We start from the raw sequence: 24,924 nt of genomic DNA, 5'->3' as shown, positions 1-24,924 counted from the left end.
AAAAAAGAATAATTTTTGATAAATTATAAAAATAATATTAAATTAGAATAATATGAGAAAATTAGTAATAAATCAAAATAAATTGATAAGCTAAATACATTATAAAAATATAAGTAATTTGAAAGTTTATTAATAAAGTTTTAAAAAAAGTATTATAATTGAAGTAAATTTAAAATATACTAAATAATTTCAAATAAAAATTTGATACTTAATAATAAATTATTTTAACTAGAAAAAAACACATAAATAAAAGATAAATTATGTTGATCTGATACGAGGATATACAACATATATAAACATGAAAACTCAATGGCACTTATGTGAGGCTATGAAAATAAGGGAGCCTCATGTGTGGCTGTTAGAAAATTTGGATATATTACATTATACTACTACCAAACACTTATAGAGAAAATTTTCAGCCAACATAACCAAAACATAATAGACCAAAAGAGTTTGAAATTGATGCCAAAAACCCATAGGGTGCATTCATTATGAAGATATCTCAACTATTCTTGCCAAACAACCATGCTAAAGCATAAATTGTGCATAAATCATTGGTTGAACTATCAATGGCATTCATAAAACACATTACTGCTCATAAGACCAATCGAATACCATTGAAAACTAATGATCATCCATTGCAAACCAGCAAATGATAATGAATCTCTAATGATTATCCATTGCAAACCAAGAAATGGTAACGAATCTTTGATGATCATAAACTGATGTAGAATTATCATACACTGATGTAAATGTAGAGTTTCAAAGCTGTAGATGAAAGAACATATTGTTAGCACGCCCAACACATTAGATGCATGCTAAATACATCCAAGATCCACTATATACTAGAGTTATCCCTCATTAGAAGAGTGTAATTGCTACTCCCCCTTGAGCATCAAGCAATGCTCAAGGCCCCTACTTGGTTGAACTTGACTAAGGCCAATTCAAAGTTAGCTCCATTTGAAAAGCATCGAGGTAAAGCTACAACAACTGAGCATGGCTTGCCAAGTCACTCTTTTCCATCCACTTAGCACCCATTTGGTGGATAATGCTAAAACTTCACCAAATATCTCTTAGAAAATTTACCTTTGACCTTTCTCTCTTTATGTATCAAAATTTTCTTGGGTACCAATATCTCATCCCACTCCTTAATCTCTAGCTAAATTTCAGTAGATACATCCTCAAACATGTCACTATGAAAAGAACTTAATAAATAACATGAAATGCATTATGTATCGGCCAGTGTGGAGGCAATTTCAACCTATAAGCAACATACATTGATATTCTCCAGCATCTAAAGGGCTCGTAATAACATATACTTAGCTTTGGATACAATCTCTCTTTGCCTTTCACATACGCTATGGCATTCAACGTCTGGATTACCAATAGCCTCCCTTGTATATCGGTCAGCCGCCCACAACCGACTGAAGGAAGAGAGGGACATGTCGGTTGGGGGATAACTGTCACCTTCTTTCGAGGTTTCATTCTTTCTCGTCGACTATCCCCGCGCCGCCCCGGCCCCCCCGGCCCTCCTCTCTCTCTCTCTCTCTCTCTCGCGGTGTGTGCGTGTGCGTGCGCGGTTTGTCTGAACAATGCATGGTCCCATACGCTGTGGTGGAGCAGCCCCTCTAATTCCATGTCTGCGCTGTAGCTGCTCCTGCCACACAGTGACCGAAGAGTCAGCACTGCATCAAACACTACTGGTTCTTGTGCGCAATAATGCTCGACCCCGATGTCAGTTTCGTCGAGTATTCCATGGAGAGATATGAGCACAGGATTTCGGACCAATCACAGCCTTTTGGTATTGATCACTACTGATTATTGTTTGTGATTTAGATAAACTAGTCGACATTACCGTACATAGTACTCATGCCGATCTCTTCTTTCTCTCACCAGGGAATGTTTTCAGGCCTCGAGGTTTCATGGACAGATATCATGAAGAGGAATATCTGGCGGCGGAAGAACCGCATGAGTTGGACTTACAGCAACCCAAGAGGTCTGTCCTCGGGTCTGTCAAGCCCATCTTCTCCTGCAGCAGCACAACAAGCACGGCCAGCCATTCTAGCGCCGCCAGCACCAAGTCCAGCAGCAGTGCTGACTCATCCAATTGCAGCGACAACGAGTTAGACCAACCAGCTCCGCCCCCTCCCCCTAATTCCTCCTCCTCCCAGAGAGAGAGAATGGCCAGCCTCATGCGACGCATCAACCAAAACATGGATCCGGACCCGGAAGAAGGCTCCCATCTTCGCCGCACCAGCCAGTTTAGCAAGACCAGGTCCAAGGACAGCTACATGCATCACTATCATGACGTGAGGCCCAAGGTCCCCTCCCTAGCGGACGAGGCTCTGAGCTTGGCTCTGTTTAAGGAGCCTGGCGACGGTGCAGAAATGGAGGCCCTGAGAGCAGAAGTAGCGGAATTGAGCGAAGATAAGAGGATCTTGCTGGCCGATAACAGCAGCCTAGAGAAGGAGAAAAGGGCGTTGGAGGCAGCCCTGGCGAAGGCGCGGCGGGACTTGGAAGACGCCGCCATGGCGATGGTGGAGAAGATCTCCCCGGCCGCCACGCGGACGCTGGCGGACTCCGACGTGCAGCGGCTCTGCAACCTGAGCAGGCTGCTTGGGGACGAGAACTCGCGGTTGCGTGCGCAGAGTCGGGATGCGGAGTCGGAGGTGCGCATGCTCAAGGAGGAGCTTGGGGAGCTCCACTCCGCCAACAACAGGTTGTCGATCGAGCTGTCGTCGGCAAAGGCGCAGAAGGAGGTGCTGGAGGCGGAGATCGAGAGGCTGAAGGAGGCAGTGTCCAAGGCAGCCCGGGAGGCAGAACAGGCTCGGGGTAAGGTTGGGGAGGAAGCGGAGGGGGCACGCCGGACAATAGAGGCACTGAGAGAGGAGGAGAAGAGGTTGATAGGGGAGAATGTGAAGCTGGAGAGGGAGGTGGCGACGGTGCTGGAAAGCCTGGAGGAGTTCGAGGATCGGCAGGCGTTGCTGAGGGGGGAGAAGCAGAGGGCGACGGCGGAGGCCAGTAGGCTGGAGGCGGAGCTGGCGTCGGTGCTGTCCCGGGCGGCCGTCGAGGCGGAGGCTAGGCGCAAGCTGCTCGAGAGGGCGGAACGCGCTGAGGCAGCGGCGCTGGAGCTTCGGCAGGACACAGCGGACGCGCGCTTCCAGGTCGGGTACTTTCTATCACTTTATGGGAAACAGTGGCCTTCACCGAGAAATTTACCATTATTTGCATCAGTGCATTGCTTAATTTTTTCCACTCCAGGCTATTTTGAGAATTTTCCATAAATTTACGTATTATAAAAATTCGGATCTTGCCTCTGTAGTGCAGCTGCAGAAGGTCGGCCGGGAGCTGGAGGCAGAGAAGGCCGGCAAGGAGGCCGCCCTTCAGGAGATGGCGCTGCTCCGCCTGCGCGAGCGGGTGCTCTCTCAAGACCTCAAGCAGATGCGCCACTCTGCGGCGGCCGAATTCGGCACGTCGACGGCGGTGACGACATCATCATCGTCGGCGGGACCGCTCCTGCTGCTTCCGCCGCCGACATCTGCCCTGGATTCGCAGCTGACGTCGTGGCTGAACGAGCGGACGGACTTGCAGGCGGTGGACGGAGAGCTGCGGGGCCAGATCCAGAAGCTGGCCACGGGATTCTCGGAGAGCCTGCGCGACATGGAGGACGAGCTCCTCAAGTGGAAGGACATCACTGCCCACCTGGAGCTGGCCCTTGACCAGGCACGCGACAGGGGCGCTCTCTGCGAGCGCAATGGACGCAGAATTCTTGCCGACATCTACCCACCTCCTCCTCCTCCTTCTTTCCCGCCCGCTTTCTCCTCCAGAAACGCCCTCCACGCTGCCGCCGCCTCCGGTGCGCTTGCCGGCTTTGGTTTGCTCGCTTATGTCAAACTCAAACAACACATGGCCGCTAACAGCTAGCTGCTTACGGTTGGTTATTCAACATCAGATTAACCACCTGTTACACGACCCGGAAGCGGGACTGTCCCGCATCCCTTCATTTGGCTCATTGTGTAGCTTTGTTCTAGGATTGTAGAAGGGACTCTTCCTGCCTCTTCCTCCGAACTTGTGTTCGAATTCTTTTAATAAAAAGAAAATGGTTCATTTTATTCCAGGCCGTTCGACTCATATATAGATTTGGAGGTTGGTACCTTCTAATACTTGTAGGTAGACATGTGCTTGGCTAATTCGTAACTATCATAATAACTTACAACTAATAGACTTACTTTGCCACCTTAGACAACACTTGGCAAGCCCTTAGCATTAAACATCTCTCTCTCTCTCTCTCTCTCTCTCTCTCTCTCTCTATTGTAATCTAGTGGTTACTTTAGTGGTAAGCCACTTGTTTTATTAACATGTTGACCTGGGTTCAGATCTCCTCTTTTTATATTCCTATACAAAATGACCGCACAGATGTAGGAATTGAACTCAAGACCATCTGATCAACGTGCGTTCAACTTAACTAACTGAGCTACATCCGTTTGCTCTCTCTTTCTCTCTCTCTCTCTTTGCTTTCATTTATACTAACTACCATTTGCTAATTTATAATAGCTAGCTCTTGGCATCTGAGACAATATTTGGCAAGCCCAGGGCAAGTGCTTAATAACTACCTAGGCTTGGCAAGTGCTTAATAACCTCCTTTCACCTTAGGAGGTGTGCATGGCTATGTTAGAACTAGCCTCTGCTATTTTGAGGGTTATAATACTTATTTCTAGACATGCTTGGGCAATTAGCAACTATCATTATAACATATGACTAATTGACGTACTTTGTAAGTAGTCATTATTCTAACCATAATTATTAAGAACGTTGTATGAGCCACTTATTGGTGTATCTTCCTAATCAACCTTTTCAAATATATGCACTCATTTATTATGAGCTAAATTATTCATGACTATCCAACCTTCAAAAAATGCTTTGGGCTTTGAAAGGATCATCTCTTTCAAGATTTACCATTAGAATAATAACTACTTGTTTTATTGGAATAAAGGGGTCAATAGAGTGTTACCTAGCGATTCTACGTCCATATCTTTTCTTCCTAGGATATAGGGGCCAATACAATGTCATTAAAATTGGTTGCTATTTTTAAGGTTATCTATCTATAGTCATCGGGAGAAATGCTTGGCTAATAAATAACTATTATAACAACATACAACTAATAGATCCACTTTGAGAAAATTAAAAGTTTTTATTACTCTTTGAGCTATGGAAGGGATGGCAACTTGATCATCATTGTTGAGGCCTGCCAAGTTTTAATTAAAAATTGGTAGGGTTGACTAGTCTTAGAGGTAAGAGTATCATGAGCTAAGTTCTACATGACAATAGGCTTTCTAAGTAAAAATTTTTACGCTTCTATTTAAACTTTGTTGTCGATGTTTCTTAGTGCTTGGTCTAATCTCTCATTAGTCTTGATTAAGGTTGTAGATTGTGTCAACTGACTATCCAAGTGGCAAAATCATCTCCCCTCTCTTTTTCTACACTTTTATAATTTGATAATGTTGATGATGGATGTTGAATAATAAGATGATAATATATTTGAATGATACCCTTATAAACATAATCTTCTCTCTCTCTCTCTCTCTCTCTCTCTCTCTCTCTCTCTCTCTCTCTCTCTCATAGACAACTCAATATTTGAATAGTGCAATATATTTATGTGTGTGTGAAGGGGGGGGGGTTGGAGGGAGTCTATTTGCTCAATAAATTTGTCGAGAAATCTTCCTACTTTTTGCTCACTATAGATGAAGCATTACTTGTGCCCTTTGTTTGCATACTTGGTGCACTAGCATTGCTCTACATTAGGGTTTATGCTCTCTTTTGGGCATCATATCCACTTTTTGGGACATAGGTTGGTAAATCCTTAAAGTATGCTTCAACCTTAATCTAATTAGATCTAGCCTACATTATTGCAATTACATTTCTACATGTGCAAACCCACATAACATTTGGGGATGTGATAAATACAACTACATGTGATAATACAATGTGCATGGAAGTGAGCCTGGCTCTCACAAAATAATACAACCATGATAATATGATGTCCATGAGTTTCCAAGACAATACAAGTTCCCAAAAACAATATGCTAAAGCTCCAAAAAATAATTTCAATACTTGCGCTTTGATTTTCTTTGACTTTTCTTGACTTTGTCTTTCACTGTAGCTTTCCACATCTCTTGTTAACCATTGATGTGATGATTCAATTGATGTAATAAGGCATTCAAGCTACTAATACTCATTTGTAGTTGCATGAATGGCAATCGGTAATCCTTTTGGTAAATCATAGGACAATATATATGCGTTTCATTACAGAAATTAATAAATTTTTATTTACGAATAGCAAGAGATAATAATTATTTCTATAAATTTAACTTCAAGAAAGAGAGACATCACAATGTATATACTAGATACATTTAACTTAATTTAACTTAGATACGTCAAAAGTATTCCATGCTTCCTTAGCACATTAAATGTAAGTTCACAAAAAGAAAGTAAATAGTATCACAAAAAGCATTGACCTAGGTACTTTAAAATGCAAGATATGAAAGAACTTATAAGTTCCATCTAGAGCAAGTGTTTCTCTATAGCTGCAATTATTGAGATGACAATTCAATTGTTGCAATAAGGTATTAAACCTATTGATACTCATTTGCAACTACACAAATGGCAATTGGCAATCCCTTTGGCATTTCATTACAAAAATTAATACAAATTTTAAATAAATTATAATAGATAATAATTATTTGAAACCTCAAGAAAGAGAGTCATCACAATGTATATTGTAATGGGAGCTCATGCTCAACCGCCAAGACCCATGGACTGCTTATTGCTTCAAGCATTTCAAGAGAGCACAAATGGCTATCTCTCACCTAGCCGATGCATCTTTGATCCTATGGGGGTGTAATGAGCTTATCTTGATGCCTGAATGAGTAGCCTTCTTCTACAAGCAAACCGGTAGCTCCACAATTTGAGATGCAAGCTCTGTTGAGAGATCGAGCTCCACTCATGATATGCCAGGGTGACCGTTGTGCATTTATGTCACCGACTTGTCAGTTGCAGATGCGGTTGGTACACCGCCCATGAATAATAGATAGATGACAGCTATCCTTATCTACTCTAGTTCGTGGCTCAGTTAGTATGCCACCTTAGTTATTTGAGTTTGGTTTGAGACCCATATATAGGGTTCTTCTATTTCTTTGTATAAGAGTTCTTTTTGGCTTACACAACCTAGAAGAGGAAAACTGTTTTCAGCCTCCACCTCTGTGTGTATTCCCCCATTGTGCAAGCAAGAAAGCTACAAGTGAGACTCCTTCCTTCTCTCCCACAATCTTGACATGGTATCAGAGCCTTGTTCGTGGTAAGGAGCTCAAGAAAGCAAGCCAAGCTCGCGGTGTTCTAGTAAGAGGAGCAGTGTTGCTTTCATTTTCTGTTTTGGGAGCAGATCTCTGCAGGTAGCACAGCCGGAAATTGCAAGAGTGCATTGTCTCAGGTTGAGACGCCCTTCGCGGTGAAGCAAGAGGGCATTATATGCTGCGGGTAAGGGCTTTAGCCCTTGGCGACCCTGTTTTTTTGATTTGAGGCCATTTCGGGGCCTGTTTTGAAGGCAGAAGTTTTCTGCACTCACTCAGAAAAAGGCCCTGTTTTATGCTGTGTGACCACTGTTGTACAGGTCGGTGAAAAGTTACCACAGAGATTGCATCGTATGCTTGTGTGTAGAGACATTGGGAGTTACAAAATCATCCTTAGTTCCTGTTTATGCAAAATCGTCACTAGGAAGTGACTGTGTGGTTAAATACCACTTTCGCCAGTTTTGCAGATTTGCCCTTGTGAGGGTGAAGCTGTGTTTTTTGCAGTGACAGAATTTTTTGCAGTGTTCTGTAATGGCTTCTGATTCTCTTTCACAGATTGTCACTGAAAAGCTTGACAAGAACAACTTCCAAGCATGAAAGTTTAGAATGACGAATTTCCTTATGGGAAAAGGATATTGGGAATTTGTTGCAGGAAATGAAGAAGAACCAGTTCTTCCTGATGTTCCCAATCAACAGCAAATGCAGGCATTTAAAGCATGGCATGAGAGAGCCAGAAAAGTTATGTATTGGCTGTCTATCAGCATTTCAGACTCTATGAGTGTGCATATTCAAGATGCAAGTACGCCAAAGGAGGCATGGGATACTTTGTCAAAAATGTATAGCACAAATACGCAAGCTAGGAAAATGCAGCTCAAGCAAGAGTTGCATAATGTGCAAAGAGAAAGTATGAGCATCAATGACTACCACATGAAGGTGAAGAAGATTGCAGATGCACTTGCTTCCATTGGGTCGCCAGTGGAAGATGATGATTTAGTTTCTGTGACCTTGAATGGTCTAGGAAAGGATTATGCACAGTTTCGGACATCCATTTCAGTTCGTGAAAGATTTCCTGATTTTGAGGAGTTGATTGCTCTTCTAATTTCTGAGGAGCAAAGAAATGGTGGTGCATCTTCTTCAGGAGGAACTTCAAAAGAAACTGTCTTCTACTCAAATGCTGGAAGAGGTAGAGGCAGAGGTAGAGGAGGCCGATTTGGAGGCCGTGGTAGAAATCAGAATATGCAGTAGACTCAAGAAAACTAGTCCTATGGAGGAGGACGTGGTAACTCTAGAGGCAGGGGGAGCCAAAGAGGTCGTGGTGGATGGCAAAGAGGCCAAAATGCAAATAGTAATGTTGAATGCTACTACTATGGTAAAATGGGTCATATGGCTAAAGACTGCTATAAAAAGCAGAATACCATCATGAATGGAAAACTGCAACAAGGAAATTATGCATCTTCTAGTAGACAGGGTGATGACAGAAATGAGCATTTGTTTATGGTGTAGCACATGAACAATTCTGTGATAAGTGCAGAAGAAAGCAACGATGTGTGGTATGTTGACTTAGGTGCATCAAACCACATGACAGGTCATGCAGAATGGATGGAGGATGCAAGGAAAATGGAAAAACCAGGATTTGTGGAGACTAGTGATGATACTGCACATCCTATTGTGCAGATTGGAAAAATTCCTTTGTCTATGCAGGATGGGAAAAAGAAATACCTATCCGATGTATTTCATGTCCCGAATATCACCAAGAATCTGGTTTCTGTTGGTCAAATGGTTGAGTAGGTCTTGCAGGTCAGATTTAATCCTCATGGATACTTTGTTAAGGATATGAAAAATAAAGGTCGCTTGATAGCAAAAGGAAAGAAGAAGGGCAGAATGTTTACGTTGGATGGAGACATGTCTGAATTGAGTGCAGCAATGTTTGCACATGGGACCGGTGTAGTTGCAGATATTAATATCTGGCATAAACGCATTGGTCATGTTAATGTACAGCGACTTAAATCAATGCAGACCTAAAATATTGTTGCAGGATTGCTAAAATTCAAGGTTGCAGAAATGCATAAGGTATGTGAAGCCTGTCAGTTTGGAAAATAGGCAAGGAAACCATTTCCTAGACATGTTCAAGAAAGTAAAAAGCCATTGGAATTAATCCACTCTGATGTGTGGACTACTAAAGCTACATCTCTTGGAGGCTGTCATTATTTTGTCACTTTTATTGATGACTATAGCAGAAAAGTTTGGGTGTATTTTATGAAAAAGAAAAGTGAAGTTTTTGGGCATTTTAAAACTCTTAAAGCTATGGTTGAAAAAGAAACAAGCCTGCAAATAAAATGCCTAAGGTCAGATGGAGGGGGGGAGTACCTCTCAAATGAGTTTGCAAGGTTCCTGCAAGAGCATGGCATAAAGCAGCAATATTCATGTAGTCATACCCCACAGCAAAATGGAATTGCAGAAAGGAAAAACAGGCATATTGGAGAGGTATCTCGTGCCATGCTTAATGAAAAAGACCTACCAGATTTTTATTGGGCTGAAGCAGTTGCTACAGCAGTCTACATAATGAATAGGACTCCCACTGCAGCAATACATGGAATGACTCCAGAGGAGAGGTATACTGGTAGGAAACCAGATATTTCTTATTTGAAAATTTTTGGTTGCATTGACTATGTACATGTGCCAGATGAGTTGAGATCCAAGTTGGATCCAAAAGCTCAGAAGTGCATCTTTATTGGTTACTCTCTGCAGCAAAAAGGGTATAGATGCTATAACCCTTCTACTCGTAAGTTTACAGTGAGTAGAGATGTTGTTTTTGATGAGATGAGTAGCCGGTATAAACCAGTAAATGTGATTGATGATGTAGATGCACAAAATGGTAATGCTGCACAGAATTCACAGCAGCAGTCACAAAATATTAGTGGACCTGAAGTGTCCTCTAGCAGTGGTTCACATTCTTCGCCATGGACAGCAGATTGAGATCAGGAGAATCTTCTCAAAGCAATGCAGATAGTGGTATGCAGGTTTCACGGAAAGGAAAAGAGAAGGTAGATCACCCCATGTTTGATGTGAATGCAGGTCACTCTTATGTGGATGGTGAATCCAGTGGCTCAGAACAGAGCATTGATGATGAGTTGGGTATCCCCTCTATTGTTACACCTGGAGTAAGGAAGACCAGGGATGTTTTGAGAGCACCTGGAAGTGAGCCTACTTTGCGTAGGTCTACCAGAGCTAGGTATCCTGTGGATAGGCTGAAATATGATGGATTTACAGCCATCCACTATGCATATATGGTCAAAGTGATACAGGAACCAGAACCCACTTCTTTTGAGCAAGCCATGGGAAAAGAAAAATGGGAGAAAGCCATGGATGAAGAAATGGATGCCTTGGAAGCAAATGCTACATGGAAATTGGTATCTTTGCCTAAAGGTAAGCATGCAATTGGCTGTAAGTGGGTTTATAAGGTGAAGCACAATGCAGATGGTTCTGTGAACAGATATAAGGCATTGGTTGTATATCTAATAGATTCAACAATGTTAGAGCATAATGATGTGATTGATGTGTCCTTGATAATAAATGCAACACAATTATGTGTACTACTTGATCTCAATGGTCTTCTTTTACAACGATGCTTTTGCTAAGTCTAAAACGTTTCAAAGATTTTAAATGGGAAAGCAATGGCTTGTTCTTCGACCAAGATGTATGGAGTTTCTTAAAACCTTATTTGTAAGATTCTAAAAAGTTTCAAAGCTTTCAAATGGGAGAGCAATGGCTTGTTCTTCGACCAGGATGTATGGTGTTTCTTGAAGCCTTATTTGCAAGATTCCAAGTGGGAGTTTGGTCAATAGCTTTACATAATAATGTCATGGCAGTTATTAAGTGCTTGGAGATCCATACAAAAAGGAAGTATCCTTTCTTCATGATTTGGATCCAAGAACAATGTCATAGACATCGACTCAAAATCATATATAGTCCAAATAAGATGGGAGTAGAAGCAATGTTCAAGCCTCTAAAATATGTATGGGATCAATATGGAGATGTTTGTTAGCATACCAATACTATTCTCATAGATGGCAGTCCTTACAAAGGATGTCCAAATCTTGTTGAGATTTGCATTTATCCTGATATTGATCATGGAGACTCTATCTTGATCAAAAAACTTCTACCATACTTGACTCCCTTAAGCAAATACCATGATGCACGTGAAGTCATCAAGTTTGATCGATATGGACAGGAGCCAGTGCAATATGGACATGAATTATATGCTCAATTCAAGGTTTTCATTGATGAATGGACTAGAGCAGAGAATGATGGTATTTTATCTTCATCATCAGCACCGCATGAGACCATGATTGATAAATATGATATATATATAGTTCCCTTGCCCATTTTTAATGGGTTAGCGGAAGAGGATGCCAAATTTCACATTTGTGAATTTCAGAGATTGATGTTCAATTATCGCATCCAAGACGAGGGACATCTCATGATGTTCTTCAATATGACGTTAAAAGGAAGGGCTGCGGTTTGGTATCACAGCATAGAGTCTGGAACCATAACCACCATTGATCAATTCTATGCAGCTTTCTCAGCGGAATATGCCCCTGAAAGAGGTGGCCAATATTGGTTGCGGGTCTTGAATGTGACATGTCAAGATCCTCACGAGAATGTAAAGGCATATGCTAAGAAGTTGAAGGAAGTATTTCGTAAGTTGCAAACTTACATTCCCATTCCACCAGCTGCCCAATTGCAATACTTTTTGCATGGGTTGGACTTTAATATCCAAGTACAATTGAGCAGTGTGGCCTTGGCAGATATAGACACTGCTATTACAGGGGTAGAGGGAGTAGAAGCATGATTACAAACGGCCTACTCCTCTCGAATGAATGTTAATGGGGGTTTAGTACCTAGTGGCAATCCAACATTGACGAATGGAAGTCAAGGGATGCCTACGACTAACCCTATTGGGAGAGGGAGTATGGTTTCGAATGTACCTTTATTACCGGCTCCTCTTAGTGGAACTATGCCCATGGCAAGTCAGCTGGCTCCATCAAATGTTGGAGGCCAAGTTTCAAGTTCTAATGTTGTTCCTGTGGGTCAACATCCAATGCCAAATCAGATGGTTAGGCCAACAGAATGACGAGTTGACGATCGAGGCTACGAGTCCGGTGCATCTAATGTCCTTGGCGAAGTTAAGGATATGATGAAGCATTATACTGATATGATTTCCAAACAATATCGACAAATAGCTGTCGACGTTAATTTCTTAAAGAAGCAACAAAATTTGATAGGGAGTCGACACCTTGAAGAGGGTGGACCCTCTAAATTCAGTTGTAAATGGTGTGGTGGACAGCACTTCCCCAGAAACTGCCCGAATGTGAAATGTGACATTTGTGGGAAGTCTGGTCATCTAGCTGCTACCTGTTGGAGTAAGATTAGCTCTCTCCAACAAGGGAGTAAACAGTCGGGCCCAGTGAATCATAGAACGCAGGGAAATAACTTGCAACAGAATGATGCACCTAGGCAAATATTACAGAGGGGAAAAACAAATATAGAAGAGTTGCCACAAGGCAACGGAGTCAGCCTTATTGAGGCTGTACGAGTCCATGATGTTGAAACCTCTAACTTAAGAGCCGTGACAAGAGGCCAAAAGGCTAAAGAGGTTGACAAAGATAAGGGAAAACCAGTCGAGGCAAACCCTAAACAAGGGGATAAGGGGACGCAAGTCCAAAGTCCTAGCATAGAAGGGGGATCGCTAAAGCCGGTTGACAGAAAAGGCGACCCTAAGAAGGATGAGGAGATGCCAAGAAAGAAGGCAAGAGCCAAGAAAGAAGCACCGAAACCGGTCCAAAGACCAAAAGAGAGGATGGTTTGGCGAGAAAAGAGAGCTTTGGCTTCTTATCACGACTTTGATTTAGCGAGTTCTCTTTGCGAAGTTAAACTAGATGTGAACCTATTGCAATTGATCAAATTATCGCTAGGAGTACGCAAGGAATTTAAGAAGATCCTGCGTATCGGGTATATTGTGGAACCTCTGGGCATAGCACAAGTGGGGGAAGATTGGTTTGACCATGCTGAAAAGAACTGCCCTAGGGTTCCAGCTTATGTAGATGGAATATTAGTGGAACATGCCATTGTAGACACTGGATCCTCCGTCAATATCATGAGTTCAGAATTGATGGAGAGGCTGGGTCTAGACATCCAGGAAGACAGCTCCACCCTTATGAGAATGGCTGATGATAGTCTAAGACAACCAGAAGGTTGCGTTACTAAGGTCCATGTTATAGTTGCAAGTGTAGAATGTTTCTTGGACTTTAGGGTGATAAGATTTGCAGGACGCCCTAGCTATCGAGTGTTGCTAGGTAGGCCTTGGATCTTACGAACAAACTGTCAAGTTGATATACCCGCCGGTCGAGTGGTTCTAGGTAGAGGTGCTAATCGAGTAATAGTTGATGCTTATCCTGAGTCTCCTCAAAGTGAGAGAGCTCCTTTATCTTCTACTGAATTAGAAACAGTAGACGATCCATCTGGTAGTGAGACATCATCCAGTGATGAATCTAACGAGGGGTCCACTACAGAGGATATCTATCAGATAACTCTAAATGTGCCGATAGAGCCGCAAGATAGGATAAGAGACGGGGATGTGATTGAGTTAGACCTTGGCACGCCGAATGATTCGTGGCCAATTAAATTAGGTTCTATGCTCAGTTCAGCAGAAAGGGAGGACTATGTGTCCTTGATCCAAGAATTCCGTGATATCTTTGCTTGGAGTTATGATGAGCTGAGAGGCATCCCTCCTAGCCTAGCTGTTCATACTATTCCTGTAAAAGATGGCAGTCGTCCTGTGCGTCAGAAAGTAAGGCGTATGCCTTTTGAATTGAGGGACGGGCTGTTTGAGGAGTTGTAGAAGTTAAGGAAAGCTGGTTTGATCTTCCCTGTTCAACACACAGAATGGTGTTCACCCGTTGTTATCAGGAAGAAGAAAAATAACCAGATCCAATTATGTGTAGATTTTAGAGAGCTGAATTAGCAGACAGTTAAGGATTACTACCCGTTGCTGTTTATTGACCAGATCTTTGATCAATTAGCGGATAGGGAGATATATTCATTCGTGGATTGCTTTGCAGGATATAACCAGATGGCAATTGCAGAAGAAGACAAGTTGAAGTCAACTTTTATTACTGTCTTTGGTACTTTTGCGTACCATGTGATGGCCTTTGGTTTGTGCAATGTACCTAGATCGTGGAAACGAATAGCAGACAAGACCTTTGGTGATATCTCCCCAGATGAGTTGAAAGTATTTATTGATGACCTGGGGGCAGCCACTGTAAGGGAAAGGATGTTGATTATTTTGAGAAAGTGCTTTGAGCGCTGCAGACAATTTTGTATCGCTCTTAACCCACGAAAGTGTGTTTTCGGAGTACCTTATGGGCTATTGCTGGGCCATGTGGTCAGTTCAATAGGGATAGCAACTGACCCTGAGAAGATCAAGGTTATAGTTGCTATGAGTCCACCATGCACTCCGAAAGAGGTTCATAGCTTTCTGCATCGATAGGGTACTATTGAAGATTTATAAATGCCTTGGCAGAAAGAACATTGCCATTAACGAACTTATTATCCTTTAGCTGTTCAATTGAGTGGAGCGACCCTTGTAAGGTAGCTTTTGAGGATGCGAAACAGGAGCTAGTAAAAGCACCTAAAAGAGGTGAGATGTTCTATATATTTTTAGCACAGCCACCATGCATAGTATTAGCTGCTGTTTAGCCCAAATTTGGGAGGAAAAGTGGTATCACCCGATAGCTTTTGCTAGTCGAAAATTGGGCATTTCAGAGATCAATTATACCTACATGGAGAAGTTGTGTCTTGTGATGGTCTTTGGGACTAAGAAATTCAGGCACTACATCCTCTATGAAAAGGTAGTATTCTATACGAAGGCGGAAGGACTTAGACTGCTTATGAACAAGCTACAGCCGCCTGATCATTTGGCAAAGTGGTTAATCACTTTGCAAGAGTTCGATTATGAGATCAAGAGTAAGCCACCGAGGCTACAGGGTATTGTGGAATGCCTTGTGGATTTCGGGGAGCCGAAAGAGACTTTGGCTGAAGAAAGTGATATTGAGGAAATGTTTAAAAGTGATACCTGTCAAAGACATGACAGTAGAGAAAATAGGAAACGCCCACTTACGCCTATCATGGCTATCCTTCCATTTGAGAAGTGGGGCATTGATTTTGTGGGTCCTATTACCCCGTCGTCTACTACCCAAAAGAGGTATATTATAGTAGCCATTGATTATTTTACAAAATGGTCAGAAGCGTGGGCGATGAGGCAGGACAATGCAAAAGAGACTGCAAGTTTCCTGTTAGAACAGATTATCTGTCGCTTTGGTCCACCGAGGGAATTAGTGTCGAACCATGGAACCCATTTCCTGAATAAGGTGATCAAAAGCCTGACGGAGGCTTGGCAAATCAAGCACAATAAAACGACTCCTTATAATCCACAAGCGAATGGGCAAGTTGAAAGTACTAATAAACAGCTTGTGGGTATCTTGTCTAAGATAGTCTCTGAGAAGAAACGAGACTGGGACAAGAAGTTGTATGTGGCAGTATGGGTGTATAATACCATGTTCAAGAGAGCTACCGGCCATACTCCATTCAAATTGGTTTATGGGGAAGAGTGTGTGTTACCCCTCGAGATCGAATTGCCAACCATACGATTTGCAATTAATCATTCTTTGGGAAATAAGGATTCCCTTTTTGAACGTTTCACAACTATAGCCCACCTGGATGAGCTGAAGTTGCAGAGCTTATTACACTAGGAGGTAGCCAAGCGTCGGATGAAGTGGTTGTGTGACCTTAGAGTGAAGAAATATACCTTTAAAAAATGGCAATTAGTCCTCTACTACGATGCCCGTAGGGAGCTGTTTCCAGGGAAGCTGGAACCTAAATGGGATGGCCCCTACAAGATTGTCAGGCTAGGGAAAAATAGGTCTACAGCCATATTAGCTGATCTACAGGGAGTAGAGTTTAAAAATAAGGTTAATCTTAATAAGATTAAACCTTATTATTTCTAAGTATGCTAATATCGAGAAAATGCATTGCAGGTCCATGCTAGGAATGATTTGAGACCTGCAGAAGAGCTTAAAGTTGGTTGATGGGTCGGTTAATCCTTTATTTGGAGCACCCATATCTGGAGCAAAGATACCATCAGGGGAAACTTATCTGGTGGAGCAAAGGATACAAAGTGATTGAGCAAGAAGACGGAACCTTTGTGTGGGAGATCAAAGTCTTCTGCCATCACTGCTTACGACTGTTGACGAGTATCCCTGTTGAGTTCAATGAAGAAGGTGGGATGGAGCCGTCAGTTCATCCTCTCAACATGCTAAACTTTGATTACCATAATTACGAATAGAGGAGTTCGTGATGGCCGGCTGTGTAAACCCATTGTGGACGTATACATTATATTTTGACGGAGCGTCCAGGGGCCCTAATAAAAAAGGGAGTGTTGGAGTAGTAATCCGAGATCCTCGACGTAGAGTTACAATGAAGTTAGCTGCTTATCTCGGGGTAGGATTCACTAACAATATAGCGGAGTACAAAGCCTTGATTATGGGACTGCATATTGCCAAACAAGGTGGTATTCGTCGGCTGTTAGTAAAAGGGGATTCCCAGTTGATCCTGAATCAGCTAGATGGGACGTACACAGTGCGGAATCCCATTCTTTGTATGTATCATCGGACTGCGATGACCCTATTTGAGGAGTTTGAGAGAGTGTCTTTTCAGCTGATTCCACGTTACTAGAATGAGTTTGCGGATTCATTAGCAAATCTTGCTTATGAGGAAGACCTCTTATTTAATTGTGGTCCTAGTTTGGATATTGTGATCAATGATGAAACAGGACCCGGTCGCTTGTGGGGTATGTTATCAGAACATGCAATGTATGGCAGACGATGGTTGATATGGGTGATGCAAAGAGTAGCCGAGACCAATCTACCGTTATTATCCTGGACCCATAGGTTAATTAGACAACATGTTATGCGAACGCCTCTTGCTATATATGTAGGAGGGATGGGTCATAACCTTATGCATTTAGTTTAGGGCTACGAGCCTGTTTTTCCTCCTTGGAAGGGAGCATATTATTGTATATCTGTGCTATTCCAGGGAAGGATGTGTAGTGAAGTGCTTTATTTCATTAGGCCAAGAGGGCCCATTGTCTGTCTAGTGCAGGTGCAGTTAATGGTTTCTTGTTTTAGTTTTTTGCTAGACAGGTCGGAAGAAGAGATTGGAAGGAGCCTTTTGTTGCGTGGAAGCTTCTTGTGGCCCTATCCAAGTGATATCCCTTCTTTATGAGTGCTGTGGTTTTTATGATATATGTGTCTGTCTACTTGTTGGGGGATTTTTCTTTCTTGTTGAGGACTGGCGTCCAAGGCATGAAGTCCGAGGTTTAGGTTCAGTATGTTTGAGGGAGGTCTGAGTCGTCGTTGCCTCCTATAAAGACATTGTCGAGCATCAAAAGACATGTTTTAGACGGGAGTCCTAGTGACCCTGTTCTGCTAGCCTGCTAGGCAGCCGTTCTAGGAGTTCTTGTTAGTTGTGAGGCCGTTAGAGAAGCATGTTGAAGAAGAAAAATAAAGATGATAAAGGAAAAAAAAACCCCTGAATATCTTAAGAAAAAAAAATATACGAAGGTGTGTAAAAAGGGGTTCTAACCCCTATAAAAATTGAAGAGGAAAGTAAGGAAAATTTATGAGCAGATGAGCATTGCCTTGCAAAGGCCTGGTAGGTTCTTGGGGATGAGTTAGACCCAGGGCCGATGCCTTGTCTTCCTAGGGGTGGCATCTTGCTAGAAAAGAAGAAACTAAGGAAGGTTGGAGCGAAAATAAAAGTGAGCATTAGAAAAGGATTAAGTGTCGCCTTGCGAGGGCACCTTCTCCTCCATTGAGGCATCCATTCTTTTTTCTACCCCATTTCCAACCACCACATCTCCAGTTAGTCTATCATCGTCCTTCAGCGACCATAGCATTTCGTTGTCTGGATCCACCGTTGGTAGCCATTGTGAAATGTGCACTAGCGCCTCAGACACCAACCAACCTTCAACCATGCTAGGAGGTCTAGAAAGCTCCATCTGACACTCCCATGGAATGTTACGGGGTTTGCGATCCAGGACTTTCCGGTTCTTTGCAAAGAGAGCTACAAGTATATTGCCACTTTTTTCTATTGCTCCATGGTTAAGTTTCAACTCATCTGGACAAAGCCTATGTAAGTTATATGTATGCTTTGACTCGATATTTCTTTATTTTTGTACTATAGGAATTTGTCAGTGAAGGAACAATGGTCTTGTTATAAGTCAACTTATGAGCAAGTTTATTGTGTCCTCCTTTAAAAGAAGCATAACATGACTTGGGAACCTTCAAACATACCCATTCATCTTCCTCAAACTCCACGTCTTCTTTTCTCATCCGCATAGACCTTCATTGTCTCTTGAGCTTTATGAATGTTTTCCTTGCATTGCTTCATAAGAGCCTCCATCTTTTCCAACTCTTCACGTGCTTGTGGATTTAGATCTTCATGAAACAATGTGGAGGGTACTTGTCTTTGTAGCCATATAAATCTTCAAAAGGAGACATTCCAATGCTCATATGGTGAGTATTCTTGTAACAAAACTTCGCAAGATGGAACAACCACCTGTGATTGCTGTTGTCTTCGTTGTTTTCTCCTCTTTTCCTGGTTAGTGAAGGTGCATCTCTCAACGACTCAGGACCCTGGACTAGGTCAACCATTGATGTGCTTGGTTGGGCCTCAGCATTCTCTTTCTCTAGTGTGTCCTTATGGGACATGGCCGTGGCCTACTGAATAGCCTTGCTAGGTTGTGAGAGCACAACTACCTCCCTTTTCAGAGAGTCTAGCTCTTCAGTCAACTCCCTTGAGTTTAACTCCTCTAGCCTAGGCTTTAGGCACTTTGAAAGTGCTGGAGTTGTCGAGGAAGTTGGTTGCGACGCCTCCTCCACAGGTAAACTATTAAGGACACGTTCCACAAGGGGCATTGTCACGGCCAAGGGTTGTGACTGTTGTGTTCCCTGATTGGAAGTAGTAGCAGCTAGTTTAGTGGGCTGGCTACCCTTGGTGGATTGCGGTGTCAAGTCCCTAAGGCGATCAGAAGTGGTTGCATCTCTTGTTGCCCTTTGAGCATTCATCTGTATAGAGCATGAGTTGATCTGGTCACATTGGGTTGCACATGCATATCCTTGGGCCGAGGGCTGTGGCTAGTGTCATGTCCCCCCTCTTGGATATTTGGAAGCCTCGATGGAGATAGAGATTGGGAGTGAGCAGCCGCCATTGACGACCGCTGTTGTGCTTCCTGTGTCCGTTTGGAAAAAGAGAAAGTAGGAGATTTAGGACTCTTGGGTGGACTTGGCACTGGCTGAATGATTTGCTCGTGGCTATTAGATGATTTTGCTATTTGCTCTGTTGAGCATTTACCCTTGCCATGAGCAATGTTGTGCCTATGATGCCTGCTATCCTCTTGGGGAATCAAAGGCTCCTTGGGCACTAGTGACTTTTGCATATCCTCAATGATTACACCTGATGTCTGCTTGTCAAGCACGCTAGGCTGAGGATCTACCCTCCAATTGGTCCCGTTGGGTTTCTTGATTTCGACCATGAGGGGCTCGGTCACTCCACTGTTTTTGACTTGAGCCTTGGTTTTTCGTTTAGATCTCCTCTTACGCTTCTTTGCTCTTGATACAATCTGGCCTTCAGTCGACAAAGGAGGTTTAACAGGGGGCCTTGGTACCCAAATCCATCGGTTACCTGCATAATACCCTTGAGCACGTAGCAACGCTTTGGATATCCATTGCGGCGTTGCATTGACTCTCCATCGATGCCTACGTCTATAAGGCTTGGGCTTCTTTTGGGGTCTTCTACGATATTTGTAAGTCCAAAGCCCGTCCTTGGCATTGTCTCTTGACCTTCTTTTTTCAGGCCTGGCCTCACTCACTGGTTCTCGTTGTTCGACCTGTGCTTGTATCAGTTTTTCCAACAAGTCCTTGCTCTCGTTAGTAGGCTTGACTATTATGTCAGCACATTCCTTGCCTTTCCCTTGAGGTTTGATGAGGTCACCGTTGCTAAAGGTTGTGACTATCCTCACACTCGGTAGTGTCAAGTGTATCCTCTGTGCTACATAGTCGGCCTCACACTTGGTCGCCTTTTTGAAGGGTCTTCCTAGGAGGGTTTCCTTCCCGTAACTAGCACTATTTGGAGAAACATAAAATAGGACAAGCAAGCTTTCAGTTTCAATTGTCGCAAGGATTTTGCACTTTCCTATGAGTGCTTGTGGGTGTTCCCCGTAAGGGCTAAGAGTTGCACTAGTCGATGTGAGCTCTAGTTGTCCTAGTAGGGTCCATGATTCATAGGTCAAGATGTTAAAATCTGCTCCTTCATCAATCAGAGCATCAATAGTATTCTCTCTTTTCGCGGTGAGTTTGACCCTAAGATAAGCAGGTGGTACTATGTCTTCATCTTCTGGGTCTTGGCTTGTAAATTTAAGCCTTCTGATAGATGCCTTTGAGTCCCTAACTACACAGTCAGACATGGATTCGCTACTGAGGTCTTGGGTCGTTTATGCAGCGCTGCTCAAGGTACATCTATCGTCAGGACTGTCATGTCTAGTCATCCTCGCATTGATATCTTGATGATGTTGCATTCTGCTTCGACTAAACGTAGTTTGAACACAATGTACATGTGTTCTTGTGGTGTGGCCTTTTTGCCCTGGATGGCTAGATTGGCTTGTTGAGGTTCTAGGGTCTCTGTTTCTCTCTGTTCGGGTATGGGCTTTTGGTTGCTCTTTTACAAGTGAGGATCCATGCTCGTGTAGAGCCATTACTACACTAGGGTCTAATTTGGAGGACCTTTTCTCCAACCTACTTGGGGGAGGTGCGGAGGGGGCAGAGCCCCCTCTGCGGGGGTCCGGGGAGGGCAGTCCCCCCAGGCCCGCAGGGCCATTACGGTAAACACCATGCGCAATTTGGAGGACAGTTTATAGCCAAATTTTGAACTACTTGCTCTAAGTTTTAGCCCAGTGACGGGTCTGTGGTGTGCCTTTAGCTCTATGTAGCCTTTGGGGTCAATCTTGGGGTTTAGATGTGTCAAAATTTGTGTTCTAGATACCTGTCCGATTTTGACAGTTTTCTGTCCGATTCTCAGATGTCCGATTTTCAGGAGTCCGATTATCAGAATCGGACGTCCGATTTTGGGTTGTGGTCCGATAAAAAAAGTGGTCCGATTTTCAAAGTGGTCCGATTTGGGAATTGGATCGGATAGGGTGGTTCGATTCTAGTAGTCTAATTCTGGATTGGTCCGATTCTGACTGGTCCGATTCGGACAAATCCGAGTGTCCGAGTCCGAGTGCCCGAGTGGTTTGATTTTCAAAATCGGACGGGTTGGTCCGAGTGGTCCGATCGGACAGGATGGTCCGATTGGACGGTTGTCTGAGCATCCGATTATGGATTGGTCCGATTCTGGATGGGTCCAATTCTGGGACTCAGACGAGCTGGTCCGATTACGCGGCTGACGGCCCACGAGTTGCACGCGATGCCTCTAGGCTGACGTCTACTACACCGAATCGTCTAGCGCCTTTCAAATAGGTACAAAACACTACAAGGAAATGCCAGACATGCCTAGACTCACTATGGTGCTCGAATCAAACGGAACTCCAAGGATCTGTGCCCCTATTTCCGTGTTTTAGCCTGTTATACAGCAACAGAAAACCCTATTGTTTGCTTCTTTTTCTTTGTTTTTTCCTATCCTAAATGCATAAAATCACAAAGTAAATACCTACACTACTCCATCTCACAACATAAATCTCAAAAAAGCAAAAAACCTACTTGCCAAGGAGATCGAATACCATCTTCAACCCCCCTCACTTCCTACCTATCTCAAGCACCGGTTCGGGGAAAATCTTACTTCAATGCTCGATTCGAAGCGTGCAAGCGCTCAAGGCTTGAATCCGTTGGTCCCGGCAACGGAACCAAAATGTGGGAGTTTTCGCTCAACCGCCAAGACCCACGGACCGCTTATTGTTTCAAGCGTTCCAAGCCGAGCACTAATGGCTACCTCTCACATAACCGACGCGCCATCCATATCTACGGGTGTAGTGAGCTTACCTCCGTGCCGTGCGAGTTACCTCCTCTCCCGCACACTCCGGTAGCTCCATGATCCAAGTGCAAGCTTCAAGCAAGCTCCATCCTCAAGCTCCACGCTCCAAGCTCCATTGCCACGAGCAAGAGAAGAGAAGAGAAGAGAAGAGAAGAGAAGAAGAGAGGAGAAGATGGAGAGCTTCTCCTCCTCGGTCCCTCACCCTCACACACTCACTCCCTCACACTCTCACACTCCCTCTCTCAAGCACAAGCTCAAGCAAGCAAGAAGAAGAAGAAGAAGAAGAAGAAGAAGAGGAGAGCCACTTTTTGCCACACACAAGAATGAGCTTCTCATTCACTTTTCAACTTTATATACAAAACCCTAAATCCCTTTTGGGCGGTCATTCCCTTTTCCCTTTTTTACATGGCCGGCCGTAGCCTAGGCCATTTTTCCCATTGTCCTTCTATCTTCCTAGCTTCCTTTCCACCGCCCATCTACATTTACAAATTGCACAGGTGAGAGCTCGGCGCTCCTTGAATTAAACCATGATGCGCTTGTGCTCTTTTACAAAAGTTTTGACTTACGCTTTTCCTTGTGCGCCTTTCTCCCTTATTTAGGACGTTTCTCCTTGTGCGTCTTTGTCTTCCGTTTCTCTTTTCCTTGGCCTTTGTCTTTGTCTTCTACTTTAGCTTTTTCGGATTTTTCACCTTCGTTCGTTTGAGGGTTAACAGATTTGAAGAGAGAGCACCACAGGGAAACCGACAGGGGGAGGAGACCGAACTCGAATTCAACATGGGCAGATTCAGAGAAGATGTGATCCCACAACCCCCCTCGCCACACATTCAGGAACATCAACCACTCAAGCCACGCTCAAGGAGCGACGGAAAAATTGGTAGAAGAAGCCAGAAGGCGACTGCAAGCCAAGCCAGTCGTGTGGCCATCCGCATCCCTCCCACCATGCCCCGATGACCTCCCAACACAATTCCACGCGGAGCTGGTGGTTTGGAAACGGCAGAAAATAAAAAAGGACCCTTTCTCTTTCAGCTTCCTTATGCCGAACAGCCTGAGGAGGGTCTTGCCAATCAAAGTAATGGAGGAGGTGATTGCGGCTGGTAGTCGACTGGGCCAAAAATGGCTGGATGACAGGGCAAAGACCCCCACTCTGTGGGGCATGGAGGAAGCAAAATTCTGGCAAGACAAAGTGTTCGAAGTGCCACACACTGTAAGGGGCTACAACTGATAACCCCTCTCTAGAGAAGGCGAATATGCGATATTAACATGCTCGCTTGGATGGCATTTTGCAACACCCTACCCTACGAGAGGAACGACCCCACATTCATGGCATATCCTCGTAGGGTAGGAGTGGATTTTATCACCACCCTCCATGGGTGGCATGACTTCCCCATCATCTATAATTCCAATGCCACCTCCTTCGAGGATGCCCTTCTTTTTAATTTAGGAAGCCTAACTGACTCCATGACGCACTTCCTAGCAGAATTCTCCTCCTGTCTCGATCCCGCTTTTATAACTACGTGTAATTACCTTAGGCTTCTTAAGCTCCTACTCAAGCAAGATCCGGCACCGCAGGAGAATGGCTTGTCTCCCCTCTTTTTTGATCCCAATGCTATTGATAGCTGCGCTATGACATGCTTATTGATGAGAGCTAGCCTACTACCTTCCTTTTGCCTAGCTCTCCTAGAGGACATGAGTGATAGCCAATTCACTAGGTGTAATCACCCCTTCCTTTCCACCACCTCTCTCCACGTCCGCATGAACCTGAAAAGGTACATGCAAAGCCACCAATTTTTTAGCAAATCCATCCGCCCTCCTTCCCCCCCTCATTCAAACGAAGAGGATTAGGCCTAGCTGTCATTCATTCCACAAAAAAAAAAACTGACTGGTCAACATCACCCACTTGTAGAAGCACTTATCACCACAAAAAGCATGATCACTGCACCTAGGGGTCCTTAAGATAGGTGTGTCTGGTGGCTTCGATCGGTCAGCTCCACTCCCAACCCCCTAGCTCTTTTTTCTCCCCCACTTCATGCTTAGGGCATGACACACCTAGGGAGGTAACACTCACCTATGGTTAGACCTGTCCCCCTAAGCCACTGGCACCGCACCCCCCTTGGCACAAATGGGGTCCTCAAGTGTGGGACATCACCCAGGCTCGCCTGTAGTTAGACCCACCTCCCCATTCCATTAGCACGAGCACAATGCACCAACACGCTAAGGAAATCACTCCCCTTAGGTAGAGCACCGCACCTTCTCCTTCAGGCACTCCAAAAGCACCAAACCACCAACTTCGCCCATTTGGCTCCTCCGACAAACAATGCCACAGCTCCTACAAGTACCTAAGTCTCCAAGTAGCCCTCACCATTGCACCACTTGGCCAATTGCCTGCCAACCTACAACCACACAGAAGTGCCATGGGACTGGCACCCATCTAGGA

General features: G+C 43.9%; 1 protein-coding gene across 3 annotated transcripts; it reads left to right on the top strand.

The window, feature by feature from the left end:
- Positions 1-1,382: 1,382 nt before the first annotated feature.
- On the top strand, positions 1,383-4,735 carry LOC148011623 (uncharacterized). Of its 3 annotated transcripts, none has more exons than XM_087670754.1 (3): positions 1,383-1,801; positions 1,897-3,169; positions 3,323-3,858. In XM_087670754.1, the coding sequence occupies exons 1-3, from the start codon at positions 1,720-1,722 to the stop codon at positions 3,717-3,719; spliced, it is 1,752 nt and encodes a 583-aa protein (XP_087526880.1). In that variant the 5' UTR covers positions 1,383-1,719; the 3' UTR covers positions 3,720-3,858. The 3 variants fall into 3 exon arrangements, with proteins under 3 accessions (XP_087526880.1, XP_087526878.1, XP_087526879.1); XM_087670752.1 differs by having other exon boundaries at positions 1,390-1,801; positions 1,897-3,164; positions 3,328-4,735; XM_087670753.1 differs by having other exon boundaries at positions 1,391-1,801; positions 1,910-3,164; positions 3,328-4,735.
- Positions 4,736-24,924: the final 20,189 nt, after the last annotated feature.

This window comes from Lygodium microphyllum, chromosome 28, assembly GCF_053477565.2.
Source record: "Lygodium microphyllum isolate KBCC chromosome 28, Lygodium_microphyllum_v1.1.10, whole genome shotgun sequence".
Lineage (NCBI taxonomy): Eukaryota > Viridiplantae > Streptophyta > Polypodiopsida > Schizaeales > Lygodiaceae > Lygodium > Lygodium microphyllum.
This window is presented reverse-complemented; position numbering and strand designations above follow the sequence as displayed.